An 11,588-nucleotide genomic window follows, 5' to 3' on the forward strand; every position below is an offset into this window, starting at 1 on the left:
AAAACACAGATATTTCTGTAAATGATAGCACAACTGCTAAATATAACAAGCACAATTTATCTATTATTGACTGTAACTTTTAATTATTACATGTTACTGATTGTACATTTTGCCATTCAACAAACTGGAATGTCAAATGTTCCATTAAAATGTCAAAGCACATTTGTGGACAAGGGTGTACAAGAATGACTGATATCGGTTTTCCTTGTACTGTGCCTTCTATGGTTTCTGTTGCAGAAAATCCCAGTCTTTTAGTTAATATGAGATTAATCTCTGGCTTTGGGAATAAGTCAAAATAGAATGCATGGCTTTAATCTGATATACTATTTCAATTAATTCCCCATTAAATAAGGTACAGATGCTCATTATCAGACCTGACAATGTCTAATATATAAAAGGTTACTTCTACAAAAATAAAGAAGAGCAGTAAAAAATGATCCTAAAACCCGTGTGTAACAAAAACAGCTGGTTTTATGTGATAAAGGTCCCTGGTCCCTGCTGCAGTTAGCCGTGCCTTAGACCAGCGATCCTGTACCGTTAAGGGTTTTCTAATGAAGTGGACATTGATCCTGTGTGGAAGCTAAAGCCCACTGTGGGATCTCACCATAGGCTGTATGGATCCTACAATCAGAGCTTTGTACCCGATTTCCCAGTGGCTTATACACCTGTAAACATAAAGACAAACCTGAAACATGAACAAGCCCTGATCTGTTTACATCCAACAGAATAATTCAATATAAATGAAATGTCTAGTGTATTTAAGTCATTTTTGTCCTTGGTAAATACAGTGTTGATATGTTAGTGTTAATAAAGGATGAATGTATTTTATACAGCACAAATTAAACAAGCGTGGTGTATTTCTTTTTACATTTTGTTTACAATGAAGGATAATCACAGGTAATCTTTCATTTTACTTGGCAACATATGGTAAATTATCGTATATTTTTGGGTAATAATAAGTAAATAAGGAAACAAATACAGCTGAAATATTATTAAAAAAAAAAAAAACCCTCCAGTCTTCTTACTGTAAATTTGTGAATTAGCATTGATGGGGAACAGGAACCTACTAACAACAAATATTTAAGTATTTCAACTACAAAATCTCAGTTACACAATTAAACTGTACTTAGTTGAGTTTTCTTACTAATTCAGCTGTAATTTCTCTGTAGTTATCTGAATATTTACCAGTGGTATTCACTTAACAATATATTGAAATGGAATGGGGAAAAAAACTTGAGTATCAGACCAAGATCCAATAAAATAGAGCGATGATAGGATGAATATGGAGTGACTGAGTTATATCCTAACGTTACATTTAAAACATAGATTCCCTTTATTCACAATAATGCACCACTTGTCAAGTTGTATCCAGTACAACCCACAAGAGTCTTTAATACCAAACCTTTCACTCCTCGATGAAAATTGCAGCCCCTCCACCTGGCTTTGACACAAACAAACTCTCTTTTTCCAATGCTGCTCGTCGGGGATCTGGGAGGTAGTAGGCCTCCCTCACAGCCTGTAAGAAAGACTCCACCTTCTCGCTGGGAACCATGGAAACCGCACAGCCACCCCAGCCTGCTCCTGTCAGCCGGGAGCCCACCGCCCCCGCTTTCCTGCGACCAAGACAAACCACAGCCGTCTCAATTTCAGAATACTTTCAGCCTCAATACAGCCGACTGTCCGTGGCCTTAATTATGTGATATGATACCTCCGTCCTGTTGTACTGCCATGAATGTGTGATGGAGGAGAGAACTTGGAAATTGTAAGAGCAGCAAAGAAGATGAAGATATTTTGAAGTCAGGGTATATTTTTTGTTAGCAAGGCTTCAGAAACTAAGCATTTCTGCACAGCAACTATGGCTCTGGGGAGGAGAAAATACCATTTTTGTCTTGCCTCCATAGTTTTATCTTCTGGAAATACCCCTTGTTTTAAGTTATCCATGTAACTCTATTTATCTGTTCATCAAAAAGTAGATTTATTTTACATTTCTTTGAGCTTTATTCCAAATGGTGTAATAACACATGGATGGCTAAAATTATGCAAAATGCTTTGTTTTTTTCAAATAACACAGTGCCTAAGCCAGTGGTTCCCAACCTTTTTTGGCTCGTGACCCCATTCTAACATCACAAGATTTCTGGTGACCCCAGACATTCAAATGGAGATATTTTTTTGCTAAAATTAATTTGTTGTTGATCATTTAATAGTTGCAAATAAAAGTTAATTTTAGATGACATTTAGTGTATATAATGTATATTATTATGGACGGAGGCAGAAAAGCCAGGTGTAGATTACTGCACAAAGTGAGAGTTTTATTTTCCTTGGTCAGGATATGTACAGTCAGTCCAGCTTGGATTTACAAGGCTGCAAATTAATACTGAACAAACAATAACTCAAACTATGAATTATGAAAGAGCTGCAGCATCTTAAACCGACCACAATGAACATTTGAAAGACAAACAGTACCACAGTGCTTCAGTTTCAGACTCAGAGTTTGTCATGTCTTTTATGTATCGGGATTGTCTCTATCAACTCACCATATATTTTTATTAGTAGTTTTTTTGTTTTAATCAATTATTAGAAATTTCAGGTGACCCCACGTGGGGTCCCGACCCCAAGGTTGAAAAACACTGGCCTAAGCCCTCCACAAACCCTGTCTGGCAGGCCTACTGTATGTTATTTAGTGCAGATATTACAGATACAAGGTTAGCCAGGTCCAAATTTACTTGTAGTTCCATTCACTTTGATGTTAAGCTAGAAAAAGACTGAAATTAAGTAGGAAACTTTCAGCCAGTATGAATCATAGTCAGCCTAAGTGTTCTATTGATTTTTATTTGAGTCTGTCTGAGTAAATCTGCCATAGCGGTAAGTACTATAGATTGGACTGAAGACCTTGGTCCTGTCTCTGTCTCAGACAAAGAGGACTCAGGACTCAGGACAAAAATACCACTGCTGGGATATTTATGATATGAATTGTCTGTGCAGAGTCTGATTTATTTCTTGACATTTTCACTGTGAAAAAAATCTTTTGGGTATCCGATGTTTTCCCAGTTCTTAATTTGGCTCAAGACTGAAAATGAAAAAATACAATGAACAAAAATGCAATGTTTTAGTAAAAACTAGTTCATATCATACTATAAACTATTTCATCTATTATAAAAAACCTGTTTCATGTGCCTGCTCTCTATCTAGTCTGGTCTTAAAACACTGATGGTGAATGGAGCAAAACTTACAAGCAGATTTGCACCAGCTGGTCCAGTTCAGAGCAGCTGCACTCGTACAGGTCTCTGCAGCTTGCATGGCTCTGGTTCATCAAATCCCCAAGAAGTGTTATGGATTCAGCAGGTTCAGAATCACACACACTCTTAAACTGCAGCACCCGTGCCGCTTCACCATAAACATGTTTGGCTCGTTGGTAAAGCTTGAAGTGCGTCACTGAGAAAGAAGAGAAGAAAACAAGTAGATGAGCCACTTTTCAAATGAAGCTACTTTTTACCAGATGGGAAACACTGGTAGAATTTCTATCAATCATTTAATATTTGACAGGGTTCCGGGGAGGCTAGAGTTTATCCCTGCTACCAACAGGCAAACACCTTACACTGTGTATGTGTCGCCATTGTCACAGGGCTGATATATACAGGTGAACAACCATTCACTCTCACATTTCCAACTACGGGTGGTTTAGATTAACCACCTACTGAGGTGCATGTCCTCGGACAGTGGGAAGAACACACCTGATCTTTCACTTTATCATTAACATTCAAAACCAGCTCATATCGACAGGAAGGTGGTGAAAACCTGAAACCTGGAAAGCCAATGCAGATGAGTAAAAAGTTCATTATTCAAAGGGGTCATATTTTGCTAAACCCACTTTTATTAGTCTTTGATACATTTATTTGTGTATTTGGACGCTTATAGTTCATAAAGTTTGAATTTGAACCCTCCAGGTGCTGCAAAGCTATATTTATATTCATTCTGGCAAAAATTGGGTGGATTACTACAACCTGTTTTAATTCCTGCTTAATTTGTTACGTCTATAACTAGTTACGTCATGACATTTGCACATATAAGGTCAAGACTTCTGATGAACAGTTCTCAGAGAACGCCATAATTGTTTGTCAGCAGCAGCGGCTGTAGTCCATACTGAAAATATGTCCAAACTTTGAGCTGATTACCTAAAATATTCAGTTGTTGGTTGAATGGGACAGAGCAGCACAGCCAACAACCTGGAGGGGGTAGGGTGTGAAGTGGCTCATTTGCATTTAAAAGGCCAGCGCTCAAAATGACCTTTCTGGTGTCAATACTCAGAAATAGGGTTGAAGATGGACCTGTGGAGTTTATTTAATGAAGAATTCAGACCCAAGCATAGCATTTACAGTTTATGTAGACCACAGGGAAATGTTTTAAAGTGCATAATTCCATTTAAAAAAAAAGCTAAATATCACCCCTTTAACTCTGATGTAGCAAGTTAAGTAGGAGGAATAGAGGTGTAAAGTCGCCTAAAATGTAAATACTGAAGAAAACTCTGCACAATTGTGAAGCGTAAATGTTATCACTGTCTGTTTCTGCAAACCACAGATACATACGTTAGTACTTATGAACAAAAAACACGTTTCATATCAATATTTCTACATACTTTGGCCTTTCCACAAGAAATACCAATTTCTAGAAATGTTGGTCACACTTTCTTTTACAGTACAGTAAAAGACAAGAACAGTGGCATGGAGGTGTGTTGGCTAGGGTTAGGGTTAGGGTAAAAATGTCTTTGGTTCGATTCCAGTGCCGGTGTCATATAGAATTCTGACCTCATGGAAATCTGACCCCCAGGTCATTTTTCTATATAGAATTTTGACCCGTGGGTCAATTTTCTAGTATGGAAAACTGACCCACCCCTTAGAATTTTGACCCTTTATATGAATTTGTGCTGTATTTTGATAAAAATGTTCTAATACACTTCTATATCATAATAAGCTTAATAGCATAATAAGATCACCAGAAACTACTAAATTAATTAATTAATTCAATTGAAATAAATAATCTGTTCATTTTAGAGTTGCTGGAGATCATAGACATGAAAGCTACCTTAAATTATGAAAAAAAAAATCCTGAAGAAAAAAAAGGTTTTATGTATTTATTCTAATATATATATTAGTTTAGTAATATTTGTATCAAAAACTAAGTAACACTGAATGGGTGAAAACAGATCGCAGTAAAGGTTATGGGATTTCACAGATTCACAGATATATTTGTAATATCATGTGCTTGTACATTTGTGCAGTGGATGATTGTTAATACATTTTTGTGCTTTTCATAACATGTTTGGTGTTTATATAGACCTCAAATAAACTTTTTTTTTTTTTTATTGGGGGAGGTTCACGTTTTCATAAGGGGGGGCGGGGGGGGTGTCAGAATTCTATAATAGACAACTGAGTCATTTTTCCATGGGGGCCACTTTTCTATCTGACATGCACTTTAAAAGGTTAACTGGTGAGTCTAAACCACCTATAGGTGTGAATGTGGGAGTGAATGGTTCGGTTATGGTTATGTCAGCCCTGTGAGAAACTGGTGACACATCCAGAGTGTACCTCACTTTCTCCGTTGGCACCTGGAATAGGCTCCGGCACCATGGTGACCCTCATGTAGTTCAGAAAATGGGTGTTTTTTTTTTTTTTTTTTTTTATTAACTTTGTTTATTGGAAGCAATTTCACAGGCTACAGCATGACAGTGCAATGTGATAGGGAGGACTTCCATTTTTTCATTTTTCTTTTTATCCCTCCCACAATCCCACCCTACCTGAAAGAAGACCGTTCTTGATGTAAATCCAATACTGACATGTGAACAGTACAGAATAAATACGATAAATGGCTGGTTTGATGGTCGTACAAACACAAAAGGTTTGGTAATCAAAACAAATTATGGGATGTTTTTGGACAATTTATTAACCTGAATTCATGTGCTAATGCATTATTTAATTCAGTATTTTATTTGGGATTAAAAATGTAAAAGGTCTGTCTGTTCTCACCGTGCTGAGTGTTCGCGCTCAGCAGCTCAGTGGAAAACTGCTCTGAGGTGATGCCCAACACTTTACAGATCTCCTCCCTGCTGTACGGCTCAGGATGCAGCACCTCGTCCACCAGAGTCAGCATGTCCTCCAGAGAGGCCTTCAGCTCGGTCTGAACCTGGGCCAGTTTCAGCAGCCGACTGGAGTCCAGACCACGGGCCTGCGCCAGCATCTGAAAACAACACATTCGGTATACAGTGGGTACAGAAAATATTCACACCCCCTTACATTTTTCACTTTTTGTTATATTGCTACCATCTGCTAAAATCATTTAAGTTTGTTTTTTTCTCATTAATGTACACACAGCACCCCATTTTGACAGAAAAAAACAGAACTGTAGACATTTTTGCAGATTTATCAAAAAAGAAAAACTGAAATATTAATGACCAAAAAATGGGTGTCTAAATACTTTCCATACCCACTGTACATGCAGAGTTACAGTGAATATTCAGAAGGGTGTGCGACAGCTGTGTTGTGGGTGTCTATGTGTCAGTGCTGTGCTCAACACACTGTGGGTGAAGCTATAATACTTTAAAGTGAAACCCTGTAGTCAACAATAGAACACATGTCCAATACACACTGGGCAAAGGATGAACATTTAAAATATGAAATTATCAATGTGCTAAACTGTGTATTTAAAAACCTTTTAAAATATAGTATTATCTTTTTAATTATCACTTTAGGGATCTATTTTTATAAAATTTGAACCAAATATGAGCCTAAAACTGAAACTTCATAAAGCAACGATTATATGGAATTAAATGTCTTTTAATGAAATGTTTATAGGCAGAAAATATTTTAGAAATTATCTGCTTCATACATTAAATCTGCAAAATCTCATATACTGCAATAAAATGAATTGGAAACAAATGACAAAAGGGCTGATTAGCTGATGTTTTCAATGTATATGATCAAGTGTTATTACACATATATACTGGTTTATGTGCATTTATACAATACATGTATAAATCTTCCACTGGAAAGAACCTGTAAAGTGAATGCATTCTAATGTGTAGACAGTGTTTTGAAGTAGATCTGGTAGCTCTGAGACAAACAAACATTCCTTTTGAGTAAAACCCATTCTCCCATTAAATCTCATGATTTCACATTTTAACCCTAGACTGTATCTTGGAAACTACAGCAAACCAGCATTTTGACTTGATTTTTCTTTTTTAGCCAACCAACCTTGGTAAGGTTTCACAACTGTTATTCTGGAGCCATTTTACATGAAGACTAATGTTATTTATGTTCATAGATTTTAGTGTGAAGATTTAGATTGGCCCTTTGAATTGTTAGAATATATTGTTTGCTCAAAACAACTACAACAAGTGGTGCCAGGCACAACAAACCCCAAGCATCACAAGTATTGTAGCATATTTTGGCATAGATCCAGCTGATGTCATCATGTCTATGCATGTGGTGATGTCAGCATATCAATTGCCTCTATATATGTTGAAAGTTTGAAGTAAATTAACACAAAATTGATGTTTTATAGACATTTGAAATTTTATTATAAGTAAATGTGAGAAGAAAAGATTTTAAAAATTCATAAAAAATTTGAACTTTGACCAACTTTTCAGAAAACATAACCACATCTATTGTGGGTCACTGACAATCTATAAACCAAATTTGGTACGAATTCAACCAACAATTTTGCTGCTACAGACATGTGAAATTTTGCCCATTATAAGTAAATGGGGAAAAAGATTTTTAAAAAATTCATAAAAATTGTAAACTTTGACCTACATTTCCCAAAATGTAATCACATCTATTCTGGATCACTGGCAATCTATAAACCCAATTTGGTACGAATTCAACCAATAATTGTGCTGCTAGAGTGTTAACAACTAAGCAAAACAACAAACCGAACCAAAAACAATACCCCTTGCCTCTCCTTCGGGGGTTGGGGTAAAAAGCTCCACATGCAAAATAAGAGGGAAACTCCACAAATATTTTACTAATATTCTGGAAAACGATCATATCATTATCCAATGCACTGGTCAAAAAGTACCTTTGTGGCAATTCGACACTCGACAACCCTGATGTTGTAGTGAGAAGAGGCCGCTTTGTTCATCTCCACGCAGCAGTTGGAAATCACAAACACAGCTCCATTAGGGAGCTTGACATCGGTGGCTCGAAGAGGCTGAAACTCTATCAGCTTCGCCTGATGAAGAGAACATTAAACAAGGTTACACAGAAGTAATGATTGATCAATATGGATTTAGTAATTTGGATTATTTAGGCAAGGAAAGTTTGTTTATATAGTGCAATTCGCACACGAGGTAATTCAGTGTCTTACATGAATAAATGGAACATCCAGAGGGAAATAAGAATGGGCTTCAACAATACAAGGCGAAAATATTAAACTATGAATGCATAACTTAATATAATATAGTATAACAAATATATATTAAAATGATAAAAAGCATATAAAGTCTTCCATAGTCTAGAGGACTGACTAAATTAAGACTTACAGTGTGATAAGAGTACAGAGTAAGTTACAAACTTCATTCACAGGTGTATGAAAACAGAAATGTCTTCAACCTGGATTAAAAATATCTACATTTGGGCTAAATCTAAGCACTACTGGCAATTTGTTAGGGTTTATTCAGCAGAGCTGCTTATGCTGTTTGGTTGGTTTATGGAAGCTGTTTTTTTTTCCTGAAATCTTTGATTTTTCTGCTGTACAAACTTCACATATATACAGATTGGATCTTAATACTGAAAATGAGAAATGCATATGTGTGGTCATTACTAAACCACCAAACCCTAATGTTGTCTTTTGCACTGTACTGAATATTCCAGCCCTTAACCATTCTGTGATTTGTCAGTCACTAGTGTCTGCATTCATTTATTTAATGTGGTCTTGTGAGGTGACTGTTTCATGCTGATTCCTCTAAATGGTGTTCAATCAGGTACCAAAACACAAAAGGTTTAAAATGAAGTGAGAACAATAGAAGCAAATGCCACTACACTACAAGGTTACATTACTACGAGGTTGCTAGCTGAATAGGTGGTAAATTGCACTAATTCCACCATCTACTTGAATAATATTCTGTATTTTCACATAACCCTGGGAGTCTTCATTGTTCTAAGAGGTAAACTAATCCACCACGTACAGTTCCTTTTTCTGCCAGGAATGAGATGGACTGGTCCATGCCCCCTCCCTCTGTGCCAATGTAGCGTTCACACTTGGCACATATCTCAGCAACCGCCACCTGGAACAATAAAAGTTAAACCAAAAATGGATCATTTCAGAGAGGCAGGTGGTGCTTTATGTTGAGCTGCCATAAAAAGTGCTTGTAAAATGCTCTTCTACATTTTTATTTTATGTCAAGAGAATTTAGACTAATTTTCCCAGAATTATTACATGTACTCTCCTTACACCAAATGTTTCAGTTAAGTACTGTACCTTAGAGAGGGTCTTTTGATTTGCTTCCATCGTCACAAGTCCGGCACAACAAACTAAGGCACTGGAACTGGAGAGACCGGAGCTTGGAGGAATGATTCCATCAACAACGCAAGACATCCCAGCTAACGGAGCAATCCTGAACTTTTCCTGTTAATAAAACCACAGATGGAAAGTCAACTTAACAGATAAACAGTTTTAAATGAATGTAGATTATCCAAACCACTATGTCTTACCTGAATACCTTTAACTCCACAGAGAAAGTAAAAGTGCCACTTTGGATTGTCTCGGTCTATGGCAATGTCCTCTGAACATGACACAGTGTAATCCCTACAATGCACAAAATCAAGCTTGATAATACAGATAAAGTTGGATTACATGTATTTAAGACCTTTAAATAAATACACAATGTTCAACAGTAACTGCTCAGGTCTTACTTGTATTGAGGATTTGTGTTGGCCAGCTGGATCGTCCCCGAGTTGTTCACTGAGACAGCTGCAAGGATATTCTGTTCAATAGCCATTGGAAGTACAGAATAGCCACAGTAATCAATATGCTCTCCTGTTAAAAATGAGAAATATGGAAAACTGTTACAAAAAAACAAACAAAAAAAAAACAACTTTAGATTAGACTTCATAAATCAGCTGGAATAATTCTGAAAAAACCTGCAAAGATACAGTATTCCCAATTAAAATCTAGCATTACCTGATATTTAATGTCCTTTTCTACAAACTACTCTTTTTTGCAAGGACCTTATCTTAGAAGACACAATTTAACAATTACTTTTGACCAATTTGAGCAGACAAACCAACTATTTCTAAGATGCATTAGTTAATGATGGAATCAAACCATGTATTTTTGTTCAAAAATTGTATTTCAATAGAAATTTGAAGTATTTGTACTTTACATTTCTATTTCATATCATTTCATGGGTCTCCTCCACTAGATCCCAGAGTGAAACATTTCACTATTAGCATTTAACATTTGTCTGACAGCTTTCATTACTTTTAAGATTACTGTTTTTGATCCCCTTCCTGTATGGTCAAAACCCGCATATCTTCAAATGTGTTAATATGTGTTAATTTTGAATGTTTGTGATATGTCACCATTTGAAAACACCTTCTAGTTGTTGAATCAGCTGGGAAATGAATTGTTGCATAGCTGTTTGTCTAAGATCATACTAAAACTCAACCTTACCCATTAGAAGCAGTAAAATTCAACATGCACAGAGTTAATGCAGCAGTAACATGAATCCAAAAACATCATATATAATAGTAAAAGACCATTGTGCTGCACAGTGACTACTTGTATGTTTTATACTTTGATCACATTTTGCAAATACTACTGATATATACTTGGACATATTATAAAAGATATCTATCTTTTACTTGTTGCAGAGCATTAGCCTCCACCACTGCTCAAAGCAAATTTAAGTTAACATGCACAAAGCAATGCAACTGAAATTAGCCTACCTATCAGATTAACTCTTCCTGGTGCCCATGCATAGAACTGCGGAGGTTCTCCATACTTTCTTTCAAAGGCAGTTTTCAAGTTTTCATCCTGTTAAGCATGAAAATATGAAATTAGATTACTATCAGAAAATAAATGTTTCTAAACTCCATACTTATCTAACATCCTGTCGCTACTCACCTGTCATTGTTATTAATTGTCATCTTTATCTTGGGTGGGCTTGTGGCCATTTCTACTTATTAAAATTACTATTAATACACTTCTCTTGTCAGAATGGAAAGCCTAATGCTTCTTCAGCATTTCCTACACACGATCAGCTGACTGTCACAAGAGGATCCCGGATGCCAAATCCCTGAACCGAGATCAGTTCACTCATAACGGAATATACTGGTAACTTATTGTAGAAAAGTTGAAGTTTATCACAGAAGAACTGACTCTGAAACAGTTGAAACTCCAGAACACAAATGCGGAAGCGTTTGGAGAAGGGGCGGGGCGTTAACGTAGAATGACGTCATATTACGTGCATATGCTACGTCAATAAAATACAAATACAATAAAATAAAATGTAAACAGACCAAACATACGTCATGTCTTTACCGTACTTGCCTTGAGCACAACTACCATAAATTATTCTTTATAGGTGCTGTAAA

At 36.3% G+C, this 11,588-nt stretch overlaps 1 protein-coding gene across 1 annotated transcript; it reads right to left on the reverse strand.

Moving 5' to 3' along the window:
• Nucleotides 1–69: 69 nt before the first annotated feature.
• galk2 (galactokinase 2) lies at nt 70–11,404 on the reverse strand. The gene is made up of 10 exons (XM_030137440.1): nt 11,119–11,404; nt 10,941–11,028; nt 9,906–10,029; nt 9,705–9,798; nt 9,472–9,618; nt 9,179–9,277; nt 8,071–8,223; nt 6,021–6,231; nt 3,231–3,432; nt 70–1,613 (listed from the first exon to the last, which is right to left on the reverse strand). The coding sequence occupies exons 3-10, from the start codon at nt 9,989–9,991 to the stop codon at nt 1,406–1,408; spliced, it is 1,200 nt and encodes a 399-aa protein (XP_029993300.1). The 5' UTR covers nt 9,992–10,029; nt 10,941–11,028; nt 11,119–11,404; the 3' UTR covers nt 70–1,405.
• Nucleotides 11,405–11,588: the final 184 nt, after the last annotated feature.

The sequence above is a fragment of the Sphaeramia orbicularis genome, chromosome 6 (assembly GCF_902148855.1).
Source record: "Sphaeramia orbicularis chromosome 6, fSphaOr1.1, whole genome shotgun sequence".
NCBI classification, from domain to species: domain Eukaryota; kingdom Metazoa; phylum Chordata; class Actinopteri; order Kurtiformes; family Apogonidae; genus Sphaeramia; species Sphaeramia orbicularis.

Bases quoted from the DNA above. Each gene is read 5' to 3' on its own strand.
- galk2 (XM_030137440.1), bottom strand. From the start codon at position 9,991: ATGGCTATTGAACAGAATATCCTTGCAGCTGTCTCAGTGAACAACTCG. The intron at 9,278-9,471 runs GTACAGTACTTA...TTATTGTTCCAG, and splicing joins ATCAAAAGACCCTCTCTAAG to GTGGCGGTTGCTGAGATATG. The intron at 6,232-8,070 runs GTACTTTTTGAC...TGTTGTTTTCAG, and splicing joins AGTGTCGAATTGCCACAAAG to ATGCTGGCGCAGGCCCGTGG.